The sequence below is a fragment of the Schistocerca piceifrons genome, chromosome 6 (assembly GCF_021461385.2).
Source record: "Schistocerca piceifrons isolate TAMUIC-IGC-003096 chromosome 6, iqSchPice1.1, whole genome shotgun sequence".
NCBI classification, from domain to species: domain Eukaryota; kingdom Metazoa; phylum Arthropoda; class Insecta; order Orthoptera; family Acrididae; genus Schistocerca; species Schistocerca piceifrons.
The window spans coordinates 562898179-562913258 of NC_060143.1; the positions used below are offsets into that span (position 1 = coordinate 562898179).

General features: G+C 45.0%; 1 protein-coding gene across 1 annotated transcript in view; it reads right to left on the minus strand.

Annotated features, from left to right (window-relative positions):
* Window positions 1–15080, minus strand: part of LOC124803020 — a 1344800-nt gene that overhangs the window by 778200 nt on the left and 551520 nt on the right. Inside the window, exon 2 of the mRNA XM_047264127.1 lies at window positions 4139–4347. Coding sequence (XP_047120083.1) covers window positions 4139–4347 — 209 coding nt within the window. The remainder of the gene's footprint in view (window positions 1–4138; window positions 4348–15080) is intronic.

The following is a 15080-nucleotide window of genomic DNA, read 5'->3' on the forward strand; positions in this document are numbered from 1 at the left end:
GGCTAGGTCGGGGATTTTCTCCGCTCAGGAACTGGGTGTTGTGTTGTCCTAATCATCATCATTTCATTCCCATCGACGCGCAAGTCGCTGAAGTGGCGGCAAATCGAAAGACTTGCACCCGGCGAACGGGGTACCCGATGGCAGGCCCTAGTCACACGACATTTACATTTCACTGTAAATGTTAAAAAGAAAAAAAAAATGTTTCATTTTCCAGGGAAAGAAATTTTAATTGGCCATCGACTTGGTTCAACGTAGTTTTCCAGGGAATTCAACACAACCCTGAAAACTTGTGGGATGATGTTACACTTTGATCTAGTACATATCTTTAACTGGATTTTTCAGCTGGGGTGCTTGTCCCTGGTAGCAAGAATTCTAAGTGTAAGAGCTAACACTGTTGCCACTGGCATGGCGTCCCTCTAATTTCTTTCGCCATCGGTGACAAATAGGATGAGGTACCGCTTGTGCACAAATGTCTTGCCATCCTATCTCTTTCATCACGCCCACAGACGCATTACGCAAAATAGTGTTAATTAGCTCAGTACCTGTACTTTATTCTAGGATTTCTTCTTCATGTCAAAACGTACCGGCTGCCGCAGCAGTTGCTGCAGCAAAGCGGAAACCTTGATCACTGGAATAGCTTGCGTGGTACCTTCTAGCTGTCAATGGCGTCATGCATGTCTCTCGTCTAGGAGCCTGAGGTAAATACAGACACACAGGTGTAATCTCACCTTTAGGATGGGATCACACTAGCGGAATGCTTACGGAAAGGCAGCTGGTGATGTAAACCGACGCACCGCTGTAGCAGTGGCCCAGGGGGCCAACTGACACCATGCAACCACTTCTGGCAACCAAGTGGATAGTTGACAGCAGACACTGCTGTGATCTCCGTTCCATGTTTGTGTCCTCAAATACCTTATACAGTGTGTTCTCTAAATACAGAGAAAATCGACAGGGTGGAAGTAGGGAAAAGGGCTTATATTCGGAACATAAGAACCGAATAATAAAAGAACAGAAACAAGAACGTTACTTCACTTCATGACATACGCCGTGAATTATTTCTAGATTTCCCAAAGCATGCACGCCGACAAATAACTCCTAAAAGAAAATTCGATACCTCGCTGCGTTTCCGAGTTATTTATTTAGCACTGCAGTTAGCCACTCAGGTCGCTGCGAGCGAAAATTCAAGCAGCCAGCCATAGACTGTTGCCAAATTTGTTATTAGTTTGGTTTCATTATATTGAACGCTTTTAGTCACATAGCTGAAATTTATCACTTCCGAAAAAGGCAAATTTTAACTGGAATTCGAACAAGTAGTAACGCACTGATTCACAGATGTCTGGGCATGATCGCATTTTGCAAGTGCAGGCGCTTGAATTTGTGAGCACAACGACTTATTTGGCTATTTTTAATGCCAAGTAACTCAAAAATGGCGTAACACACCTCTCTGTATTTCAGTCAGATATAGAGGCACTGTTACTGAAAATGACAAATTAACGAAACTGTACATGTGAACGTAAATGCATATGGCAGTTTACATTCTGGCTTATTAACAGCTCAGATTTTGCTGTCCGATCGAGGTAATTTATCAGTATCACTTACAAAAAAATTAGCCATTGTACGTCTGTTTATATTTGGTGATACATTTCTTCTTTCATCAAAGTTTGTGGCAGAGTCATATTCACTCGCGGTAAATATGACTCAAGCTGGTGGCCATTTGTCTCACATACTTATAGTTATGTAGTACGCAGCATACAATATATAGCTAAATCTGCCACTGGATAAGCTATTACATATTTCTGGTATTAAAATGAAAATAATTCTTAATTCAACGCAAATTCAGATACTGACTGCAACCGACCTCATGAATCACATAGGAAAGAGAAACACAAGCAATAGCTCCACATAGCACGCGGCCATAGCTTCAGGTGTGATGTGTTGGAGCCCATAGCGGCCAGCCACTAGTACATGTCACCTATCTGATTCAAAAAACAAACCGAGCGGCGTATTGCAGTGGCTAGCACACTGTACTCGACTCGCATTCAGGAGGACGACGGTTCGAACACCGTGTCTGATTTAGGTTTTCAGTGATGTCCCGAAAACCCGCTTAAGGCAAATGCCGGAATGGCTCCTTTGAAAGGGCATGGCTACTTTCCTTCTTCATCTTGCCGTAGTCCGAGCTTGTGCTCCGTCTCTAATAACCCCGTTGTTCACGGGAAGTTGGAGTCTACACTCTTCCTCATCCTCCACAGACAACAGTTGTATGTCAGCCATCTTTCATATGCAGCAATGTATGACCTAAAATGCATCAAATGTAAACTCCCCCGAAATATCTGCAGTGAGTTAGAAAATTTCGAAGTATAAAGATATTTGATTATAACAACAGTCGAGATAGCAACAACATTTGTTTATTATTACCGGTTTCGGCTTACGTGAAAGCCATCCTGAGATATTTTTGGGCCCCCAACAGGTGGTGTCATACGGGATGAACATCAACGAAAGCAAAACGCGGATAATGGTATGTAGCCGAACTAAATCAGGTGATGCTGAGGGATTTAGACCAGAAAATGAGACACTTAAAGTAGTAAATGAGTTTTGCTATTTGTGGAGCAAAATAACTGATGATGGTCGAAGTAGAGAGGATATAAAATGTAGACTGGCTATGGCAAGGAAAGCGTTTCTCAAGAAGAGAAATTTGTTAACATCGAATATAGATTTGTTAGGAAGCCCTTTCTGAGAGTATTTGTATGGAGTGTAGCTATGTATGGAAGCGAAATACGGACGATAGATAGTTCGGACAAGAAGAGAATAGAAGTTTTCGAAGTGAGATGGTACAGGAGAATGCTGTTGATTAAATTGATATGTAACGTAACTAATGAGGAGGAACTGAAGAGAATTGGGGAGAAGAGGAATTTGTGGCACAACTTGACTAGAAGAGATCGATTGGTAGGACATGTTCTGAGGCGTCAAGGGATCACCAACTTAGTATGGGAGGGAAGCGTGGAGGGTAAAAAGCGTAGAGGGAGAAAAATTGTTCAATTGGCTCCGAGCAAATGGTTCAAACGGCTCTGAGCACTATGGGACTTAACATATGAGGTCATCAGTCCCCTAGAATTTAGAACTACTTAAATCTAACTAACCTAAGGACATGATCGAGGCAGGATTCGAACCTGCAACCATAGCGGTCGCGCAGATCCAGACTGAAGCGCCTACAACCGCCCGGCCAGTCCAGCCGGCCAAGAGGGAGAGCAATAGATGAATACACTAAGCAGATTCAGAAGGATGTCGGTTGCAGTTTTCTTTCGGAGATTAAGAGGCTTGGCCGGCCGCTGGTGGCCGAGCGGTTCTGGCGCTACAGTCTGGAACCGTGCGACCGCTACGGTCGCAGGTTCGAATCCTGCCTCGGGCATGGATGTGTGTGTTGTCCTTAGGTTAGTTAGGTTTAAGTAGTTCTAAGTTCTAGGGGACTTATGACCTCAGCAGTTGAGTCCCATAGTGCTCAGAGCCATTTGAACCATTTTTTTAAGAGGCTTGCACAGGATAGAGTAGCACGGAGAGCTGCATCAAACCAGTCTCGGACTGAAGACAACAACAACATGGCTGGTGCTGGCGGCTCCTCGGTTCTTCGCAAGATACTACGATCGTGCACAGTGTGGCATCACGTAAAGAATCGAGGAGCTGCACCGCCAGGCATAGAGGGCCTAAAAATCTCAAGATGGCTTTAAGCCGAAACCGGTAATAATAAACAAATGTTATTGTGATGTCGACTGTTGTTTTAATCAAGACAATGTTGTCTAAATTTTGAATAATAATATTTATGGGTAATACCGAAAACTCAGTCCGTTATAGAGCTGCAGTATGAGCCTACAAGATGTGGAACAATAATTTTTTTTTCATCGAATAGTTCCGCAAAGTCGGATGAGATAGACTCAGTAGCGGAACACGTGCCTTCCGTTGTGGAAAGAAATCGTTCGCCTGGTCCCAGGCTTACGGTATCTCAACCGTGCACTGCTTCGGCTAGGCTCTGGCTTTCAACCTGTTGCGCCGCAGCGGAATTCGGCAACGGTCTGGCGGCCCCTGGCGCACCTGCAGGGATCCGAGAGGGGTCAGACAGAGCGAGCTGCAGCGAGCGCATACTTACGTCGACTGAGATGCCGGGGAAGGGGAAGATCTTGTAGACGGGCCGCTCGCTCGGCGAGTAGCGGAAGAACTCGAGCCGGCCGCGGTACCACTTGACAGCGTACAGAGGCGCGCCTTCCAAGTCGTACTCGCAGAGCAGGGAGGCCGGCCGGCCGCGCTCCACCACCGCAGGCTGCACGCGGAAGCGCACGTCCTTGAGGCACTGCCCACCTGCCAACACCACAAGAGAACGTGTTCAACGAACAGGCGGACCTGCTGCTGGGGAACAGTCAATAGATGACGACGGGGTGCTGTAAAATAAGGCCTCCGCCCTTCTTAATGTGAAAACTCATAAAGATTTTTTAAATAAAACAAACATTATTAACATTGTACATCTGTATTCTTCATGTCTACATATTTACAACAGTCTGCCGCAAGAGGCCAACGAATTGTATTAGGGGTGTTCAATAAGTAAGGCAACACATTTTTGCCCCGCTTCAGCCCCTTATGGTTCCATGAAGTTACCATACGTGGCGGCGCTATGGGTATCCTTCAAATTGGGGTCCGTACCGGAGGTGCGCTCCAAGCAGGAAGCTCTTACTGAGTTTCTTTTGGCAGAAAACCAGAGAATCGTAGGTATTCAGAGATGCTTCTGCAAAATGTCTAAAGACATCCTGCAGTTAACAAAAGCAGGATGAGTCGTTGGGCGTGGCATCTGCCTTCATCGCAACAAAGTCATGCAAATGTCTGATCTCCCGCGTGCCGGCTGGCCGCACACAGCTATGACTCCTGCAGTGTTGGAACGTGCGGACACTCTCTTTCGAGGTGACCGATGGATGAAAATCAAACACCTCGCTTCGCAACTGGACATCTCTTTTGATAGTGTTGACACTCTCTCACAGCAATCGGAGAACTTAAAGGTGTGTGCCCATTGAATAAAAAAATGGTTAAATGGCTCTGAGCACTATGGGACTTCGTTTCTGAGGTCATCACTCCCCTAGAACTTAGAACTACTTAAGCCTAACTAACCTAAGGGCATCACACACATCCATGCCCGAGGCAGGATTCGAACCTGCGACCGTAGCGGTGCATATTGAATACCTCACCGCCTAACAGAGCACCGTAAAGAGCAACGAAGGATTATTGGTGCGGAATGTATTGCGTCGTTCGGGACCGATCGTAACCGTAGTTGTCGAATATTGTTACAGGAATATATGCAGTGGCGTCACAGCACCACTCCTCCAAGGAAAAAAAATCAAAACTATACCCTGAACCGGAAGAATCATTGCGACGGTATTCTGTGACTCTGATGGGTTATTCTGTTTGATGTATTCCCTCGTGTTACAATGATCAACTCTGAAGTGTATTGTGCTACTCCGAGGAAGCTGAAGAAATGACATGCGAGAAATGCAAACGAATTTCACCTTCTCTGAGACAACAATAGGCCTCACACAATTCTGCGCACCCGAGAAGCGCTCATGAAACTTCATCGACCTGTTCTTCCTCATCCTCCTTACAGCCCGGATCTTGCACCTTCCCGTTTTCATATGTTACGCACTCCGCGGGGAGCAGAACGTAGGTGAAACTTCCTGGCGGATGAAAACTGTGTGCCCGACCGAGACTCGAACTCGGGACCTTTGCCTCTGGGGCGCAAGTACTCTAACCATTTCTCATTCTGGAAACATCCCCCAGGCTGTGACTAAGCAATGTCTCCACAATATCATTTCTTCCAGGAGTGCTAGTTGTGCAAGGCTCGCAGAAGAGTTTCTGTAAAGTTTGGAAGGTAGGAGACGAGATACTGGCAGAATTGAAGCTGTGAGGACGGGTCGTAAGCCGTGCTTGGGTAACTCAGTCAGTTAGAGCTCTTTCCAGCGAAAGGCAATGGATCCGAGTTCGAGTCTCGGTCAGGCACACAGTTTTAATATGGTTCAAATGGCTCTGAGCATTATGGGACCTAATATCTGAGGTCATTAGTCCCTTAGAACTTGTTAAACCTAACTAACCTAATGACATCACACACATCCATGCCCGAGGCAGGATTCGAACCTGCGACCGCAGTATATCTGGTAGTGATGTATAAAGAACACTTTCTAAGAAAAAATGGCACTAGCCCCCAAAATTTGTCTTTTGCCGACTATCTTCTAATTACAGGTCGTTCAACTAAAGCCATCTGCGATAGTAACATATTGCACGCCGAAAAGAAAGGGCGTAGACAAGATATTCTAGAAGAATTACAGATTTTCAAGCATTTTGCTCGAAAGGATAGCCTCATCCTTAACTAACAGCAACAGCTACGTAAAAAAATTTTTTTCAACGGTATAAAGCCGTTACTCGATATCTGACTTCGGGTCTCCTTCTGCAGGTTTCCGAAATGTTCTTTTCCTTCTAAGGTAGTCCTATGTTTTTTAATTAGGAAATGTTTCTTGGCTGTATTTCACGTCAAATTGCTTTCTAAAAGTTGTCATTCAGTCCTATCTACATTTTCATAATGATGTTTTTATGTTTTATCTTACTGTTATAGGCTTTGATGTAGACAAAATGTTATGTTGTATGCTACTATCAAACAAACATTGCTTCCCATTATGTACCAAATACTGTTTGTTTGTAATCATTTCTGGCTATATTTCAATGCGAAGTAGCCTAATTGTATCTACGGCTACTAGATGGCGCGCTCGTTGCAGCGCCATGTTCATCTGGCCGCATTTGTTAACGCGGGCACCTCAGTCCATTTTGCAACCTACACCACGCAAGTAACGAGCAGCCTTTAGTAGCTCGCCATCACAGTTTTCTTTATCTTAAATATCTTTGTGACTAATGCCCTTCTGTCATATTTGTTATTTTATAAATGACATAAGTACTGCCAGTCTTTCACGGTGATTCCGTGCTTATACTCTGAATCATACGTTTTTAGTCATAATGCTGCGACCATGTTATAGACCATTCTTTGATTTAAATTCTGAGTAAGACGTTCCTAGCAGTGTTGAAACCCGATTAATTCGTTCAAAATAGTGACCGAGGGCTGTTTTCTTTCAACTGTGTGAAGGTTGTACAACTAGTTGACTGTAACGAAATGCAGAAAGAGCTGCAGAGGTTCAACGATAGGTGCAAGGACTGCCCGCTGATCCTAAACGCGAATAAATGTAACATATCGAGCATAGTGAGCCGAACAAATCCATTCCTGTTCTGTTAAGCTACTAATATAAAATCAGTGTAAACAGCAACAAGCGTAAAATATGCCGTCTTAATAATTATGTATCTGACGTAAACTGCTTTGCAATTGCAGTTTCCTTTATCAATACAGTTCTCCTAGCATCGGCAGTATCTCATATGTACTGCAATCTAATGTACGCCGAAGACTTTCTTTCATAATAATAATCTAATAAAATTGTTGTCTAATACGTGCTTGAATACACTCTAAGACAAAAAAGAGAAAGAAAGAAAAAAGGAAAAGGAAAAGAAAAAAAACGCCGCACCACAAAGGATATCGATGGCTGTGGTGTACGTGGTCAGACAAATTACACTCCTGGAAATTGAAATAAGAACACCGTGAATTCATTGTCCCAGGAAGGGGAAACTTTATTGACACATTCCTGGGGTCAGATACATCACATGATCACACTGACAGAACCACAGGCACATAGACACAGGCAACAGAGCATGCACAATGTCGGCACTAGTACAGTGTATATCCACCTTTCGCAGCAATGCAGGCTGCTATTCTCCCATGGAGACGATCGCAGAGATGCTGGATGTAGTCCTGTGGAACGGCTTGCCATGCCATTTCCACCTGGCGCCTCAGTTGGACCAGCGTTCGTGCTGGACGTGCAGACCGCGTGAGACGACGCTTCATCCAGTCCCAAACATGCTCAATGGGGGACAGATCCGGAGATCTTGCTGGCCAGGGTAGTTGACTTACACCTTCTAGAGCACGTTGGGTGGCACGGGATACATGCGGACGTGCATTGTCCTGTTGGAACAGCAAGTTCCCTTGCTGGTCTAGGAATGGTAGAACGATGGGTTCGATGACGGTTTGGATGTACCGTGCACTATTCAGTGTCCCCTCGACGATCACCAGTGGTGTACGGCCAGTGTAGGAGATCGCTCCCCACACCACGATGCCGGGTGTTGGCCCTGTGTGCCTCGGTCGTATGCAGTCCTGATTGTGGCGCTCACCTGCACGGCGCCAAACACGCATACGAGCATCATTGGCACCAAGGCAGAAGCGACTCTCATCGCTGAAGACGACACGTCTCCATTCGTCCCTCCATTCACGCCTGTCGCGACACCACTGGAGGCGGGCTGCACGATGTTGGGGCGTGAGCGGAAGACGGCCTAACGGTGTGCGGGACCGTAGCCCAGCTTCATGGAGACGGTTGCGAATGGTCCTCGCCGATACCCCAGGAGCAACAGTGTCCCTAATTTGCTGGGAAGTGGCGGTGTGGTCCCCTACGGCACTGCGTAGGATCCTACGGTCTTGGCGTGCATCCGTGCGTCGCTGCGGTCCGGTCCCAGGTCGACGGGCACGTGCACCTTCCGCCGACCACTGGCGACAACATCGATGTACTGTGGAGACCTCACGCCCCACGTGTTGAGCAATTGGGCGGTACGTCCACCCGGCCTCCCGCATGCCCACTATACGCCCTCGCTCAAAGTCCGTCAACTGCACATACGGTTCACGTCCACGCTGTCGCGGCATGCTACCAGTGTTAAAGACTGCGATGGAGCTCCGTATGCCACGGCAAACTGGCTGACACTGACGGCGGCGGTGCAGAAATGCTGCGCAGCTAGCGCCATTCGACGGCCAACACCGCGGTTCCTGGTGTGTCCGCTGTGCCGTGCGTGTGATCATTGCTTGTACAGCCCTCTCGCAGTGTCCGGAGCAAGTATGGTGGGTCTGACACACCGGTGTCAATGTGTTCTTTTTTCCATTTCCAGGAGTGTATTACAATTTAGAAACGACTAGATGACTTATTCCAGAGAAAGAGATTCACAAATCTAGGAAGTCAATAGCACGTTGGCCCATCTCTGGCGATTATGAAAGCAGCTATTCGACTTAGCACTGATTGACAGAGTTGTTGCATGTCATCCCGGTGGATAACGTGCCAGATTCTGTCCAACTGGTGTGTTAGATGGTCAAAATCCCGAGGAGGTCAGAGGGACCAACCCGCATTGCTCCAAACGTTCTCAGTTGGGGAGAGCTCCGGCTACCTTTCTGGCCAAGGCTGCGCTTAGCAAACACGAAAATATGCAGTAGAATCTCTCGCCGTGTACAGGTGGGCACTAACTTGCTGAAATGTAGGCCAGGATGCCTTGCCCTGAAGGGCACCTACGGGGTGCGCAGAGTATCGTCAAAGTATCACTGCGCTGTAAGGGTGTCGCGTATGACAAGAACAAAGAGGTCCTGCTGCGAAAAGGAATGGCACCCAGGACCAGCAGTCTCGCCTGTCGGGCTGTATGGCTGTTGACGGTCAGGCTGGTACCCCACCGCTGTCCGGGGCGTCTAGAGATACGTCTCCGCTGGTCTTCGGGGCTCAGGACGAAGCAGGACTCATCATTAAAGACAATTCTAACTTCATTCACTGCGCTTCCAGTGAGAAGACTTGCCGGGAGACCTGCTGGTCTGTGCCGCACAATGCGGAACTTTCTATTGTTTGCCTCCGTGCTTGCCAAACTCCCGCTTTGCCAACAAGGTCGCAAGATCTCTACCCACTTCAGAACGTTTGGAGCATTATGCGCGGGACTCACCAACCATGTCCAAATTTTGAAGATCTAAGCCGCCAGTTGCACAGAATTTGGCAAGGTATCCCTCAGGAGGACACCCAACAACTCTACTAATCAACGCCAAGACGAACAACTGGTTGCTTAAGTGCCAGATGTGGATCGAATCGTTATTGACTTCCTCAGTTTGTCAAGCTCTTTCCCTTGAACAAATGATCCAACTTTTCTTAAATTGGTATCATGTGTTTGTCTGTGCATCACATATGACGATTTTCGTCGCATTCGGATAATTTTTTTTTCTTCTCCAGAATGAGATTTTCACTCCGCAGCGGAGTGTGCGCTGATATGAAACTTCCTGGCAGATTAAAACTGTGTTCCGGACTGAGACACGAACTCGGGACCTTTACCTTTCGCGGGCAAGTGTTCTAGCACTTGGAAGGTGGGAGGCTAGGTACTGGCAGAAGTAAAACTGTGAGGAGGGGGTGTCAGTCGTGCTTGGGTAGCTCAGTTGGTAGAGCACTTGCCCGCGAAAGGAAAAGGTCCCGAGTTCGAGTCTCAGTCCGGCACACAGTTTTAATCTGCCAGGAAGTTTCAATTTTTTTCTCTTAGACTGTATAAATGCGGTTTGTAATCAATTTTGCTCAGGTTGCGTTGATGTATTAATATGTCACTGTGATCGGCCCCTTTGTAATGTCATCAACACGTTGCACGTATCGGCCGTGGTCAGAACAGTGTTCTGTGTAGAGTGTGTTATGTCGGAGCTAGGTGAATTCGAACGTGGGAAACTTGTTGGTGCTGGTGTAGTGAGTGCTTCCGTAAGGGAGGCACCCGAAGTCTTCGCTATTTCAAGAGGCACAGTACCAAACATAAATATCATATTCAGTGAAAGCGGGAAAACACGGAAGAAAGTTTGCGTTGAGTCACCGTGACATCCCGACACTGAATAGGAGCGTGACGTAAAATAGGATGACGACAGCTACAAAAATCACTGCAGAACTTTATTTTGCAATCGCGAATCCGGTCGGCGCCAAAACATCACAAAAGGAGTTCCACAAAGGAGGAACTGTAGGGTGATTTGGGATTTCAAAACCAGTGATGCAAATGCCCGTATCAGCAAAATGTAGTGTCGAAGCCGCAAAACCTGGGCTATGGAGCAATGACAGAAAATAATTTGGTCGGATGAGTCTTCTTTCACACTTAACATCTCGCCGAGTTTATGTATCAAGAGTGAAACATGGCGAAGGTATGGTCATCATTTGGGCAGATACATCGTGGGAATCAACGGACTCCACGCGTACTGTACTAGGTCGCATTATTGTCAAGGTTTCAGTTATTTTTTGGCTGATGAGGACCATCTCACGAGGCACTGTCTGTTCAACGGTTCACTTACCTGTTCACTCAGCTCGCATCGTCCAAGGCTGGTTTCGTGGGCACGAAAAAGAGGTGTCGTATCTCATCCGGCCACCATAGCTGCATAGTTACTGAAGTTTTGTGGTCCATTTCAGACAGAGGTGTGCGTTATCGCTATCCACCTCAATCATCATTATCTCAGATCAGCACTATATTGAATTATGAATGGTTTCAGATTCCATTGAAAACCATACACGACCTATACTTCTCCATCCTGAGACAGTTGAATGCTGTTTTGAATGTCAACGGTTTCCCTGTGCCGTGCAGGGCTTGGTAATGTGTTTTTGTTGACCCCTATGCATGGAATAAACGTAAGAGAGATTTTCGAGATTGTCGCGGGAACTGCTTTGCATGCATTTACAATGTAAGATGGTCATGCCATTTCGATTTTTGTGTGTTATCGATGTGTATGTCAGCGAGAGAGAGAGAGAGAGAGAGAGAGAGAGAGAGAGAGAGAGAGAGAGAGAGAGAGAGCTAGTTACGTTACCGTTAAACAGCCTTTGATCTTGTCGTGGCACAATCTTTTCCTCTGCGCAGACTGATAGGTTCTTAGTTGGAGTGTGGTGCGTGATGGACGCATTCAGTACTGCTGTGTGGACTTGTGATTGTATCTGTTACATGAAGAAAGATTTATTGTAAAGGACAGCAAGGATATATATGATTTAGACAATGGAAAGCGAAACGAGGTAACACTGCAGCACTTCATACCTAATTTGTAGAAATGATTTTTTGGAGCTAGGTAACTTAATTCACTTGCTCAGAGCTGAGGGAAAGACCACTCCAATTCTCTGAGCCATGCATTAACATATTAATTGATTACGCTGTTTGATTTTAATAGAAATTCTCTGTTAATATAGTACCCTCTTTAAATCATTGTTCACTTCCTTAAGCCTAATACTGTTCTGACGTGTATGTTATGTGCGAAGATCAAGTGAAGTGACCATTTTAAAATCGTTGTCTTGGAATATCATTTCATAGGAATAGTTACTCTCCCCACCCCACTGTTTATCATTGCGCATTACCACATGTGGTATACAACAGTTTGAATATTTATTTAGAAATAGAACTCTAGCTTAGCCGCTGCCTGCTTACCGTTTATTGTTGTACTTCTGAGAAATCTGCAACAATGTTGTCAAGACGCGAGATAAGTGGAAATTTTGATGAGGACTAGATAATTGTATTACTTCAGTTGCGCATTTAATAAACAGACAAGTTGCATTCAGTTCAATTTAGGTTCTGTTTAGTTAAAAGTTGGCATACGAGTTTAAATTGGATAACAGTTTGTGGGTACATAGTTTTTGTAATAAGTAGGCGAAGTTGGGCTAAATTTTATACGGAAAGAAATACAGTGGTAGGTTACAACATGGAAGAGACGTGCAGTTTGTTGAGCATTTCCATAACTCTCTCGCGCAGACTATACGATATCGTGGTACTTCTCGTAAGATGTTCACCAACCTATCACTCCTACCTGATTAGTAACCCAGATTTATCAACAACAATAAAGAATACTTTTTATTAGGCATCTATTTCGTAAATGAATTATATTTCCGTTCGATTCTCTGAATGAAACCAGTACTTCTCCTGTTATCTGTTTTACGTCGACGTTCCACTTGCGGCAGCTCTTTATGGCTGCACCTAAGTCATAAAAATCACACATAATTTTCTCTTCTTTTTCAATGACTTACAAATGGGGAGAGATTATTTAATTCTCTCACATGTTTCTTCTGCTTGATTTTTTTTACGCGTAATTACTCAAAATGTTAACTGATTTGAATGACTGTGTATGTGTGTGATAGACACTGCATCCAGAATTGGATCCGGTACTGTCGTGAGCCGGTGCAAACGGAATACAAGCGTCTACCAGTGGATTCAGCGTCTTCTGCAGGTGGAGCCGCGAGACACAATGGGCTTCTCTCCTTACAGTAAGAGCGCACATACAGCGGCATAACCATCATGGTGAACGACTGACGATTTCATCCACTGCGATGGAGTTTTTTCTTGTTCTAGTTTTGATGATTTGTGATCTTGTATTCCCTGCGGTCCCAAGATGAACGTATGCAATTTTATTAGTTTTTTATTAACTTTTCTTGATTGCGAGATTTTTTTGAGAAGAACTGCCGGTTTTCGCTATATAATTGCCGTCTTCAGAACCTGCGATATAAGTAAAAGAAAAAACATTATTATCTACTAAGAGGTTAAAAAACCATAGAAGAATTATAGTACAAACGCAATATACCTCTTATTCTACTACACTGCAACAGGTGCTGACCATGTAAAAATAGCACGAGTCAAAGCTGCCATGTACGTTCAGCGGGTTACGTATAGAATACACATCCTATGTTGGGGATCACTGACGCATGCATAACTCAACGATAACTATAAAAAGTGACTAAAAGAAGTTTTATTGAGAAGTGCAGTTGTTTAAATTATTCTTAATTGCGTGTAAGTAAGCAAAATTTGTACGTATATTTAACCATATTAAAAATTTATTTACTTTCTGACAGTTTGTAACTGATGAAACTGCAGCACAATGTTCAGAGAATGAAAGCTGGTTACTGAAGTTATTGTAAAACTGAATACATTATGATGGCTGTAGAATTATTATTATGAAGGAAGAAGGTGGACTGAGCTATGAGAACAAATGTATTGTATCGTTTCGCATATTACATAATATAATTATCTGTAGGTTATGCGTGCCTCAACAACTTTTAGTAGAGCATGTGCATCCTATACAGGATGAATCACCTAAAACTTGCATCGCAAATATTGCGGAAATGGAAAATGCGATTGATGTGCCGCACGGAGTGGATTAGTAGTCAGGGGCTGGTATTGTTAGCCAATCTGGCACTGCGGTTCTGGGCGCTACAGTCTGGAATTGAGCGACCGCATGGATGTGTGTGATGTCCTTAGGATAGTTAGGTTTCATTAGTTCTAAGTTCTAGACGACTGATGACCTCAGAAGTTAAGTCGCATAGTGCTCAGAGCCATTTGAACCATTTTTTTTAAGAGCTCATAGACCCGTTTTTCACGGAACACTGAATTCGCACAAGTATCGCATCCTCCTAACAGACCATCTTCCACGGATGCTAGACAGCGTTCCTCTGCAGACTAGGAGGAACCTGTGGTGCCAACATGATAGCTCTCCAGCCAATAATGCACAAAGTACTACTGCCTGTCTTCACCAATTCATTCCACATCGTTGGATTGAACGCAGAGGACCTGTTCCTTGGCTGTCCCGTTCCCCGGATTTGATGCCTGTAGAATTTTTTCTGTGAGGAAAGCTGAAGACAAGGACACACCACTACACCGATGATATGCAACGACGTATTACTGCAGCCTCCTCGGACATCTCCGCTCAGATGCTAGCAGTTGTGTAGCAGTCGTTCCATATCAGACTCGAATTGTGTGTTGCCGCTGCCGGTGGTCATTTTCGATACAACCTGTGATGTTCAGTAGTCTGTTACTGGTCAGAATGCACATAAGTAGTGTACGCTCCTGTGTTTTCTGGTATTCTACAAGTGTCGGTGTAGGACCTCCTCAAAATACTGTATCTCGTAAACGACTCACACTAGAATCCTGCAACAAACGCCACTCACATTTTAATTCGCCCTACTTCTAGTTTGTTAGTGTCAACAGGCGTTGTTCCATTTAAAGGGTGTATGTTTACACAAGAAATACTCTTTCTGGGTCTCATTATGAGTTTTGGATTGACTAACAATACGAGACCCTGACTACCATTCCATTCTGTGAAAACTACACATCAATAGCACTTTCCATTTCCGCGATATTTGCGGTGCAAGTTTTATGTGATTCATCTTGTATAGAGGGTGCTATCA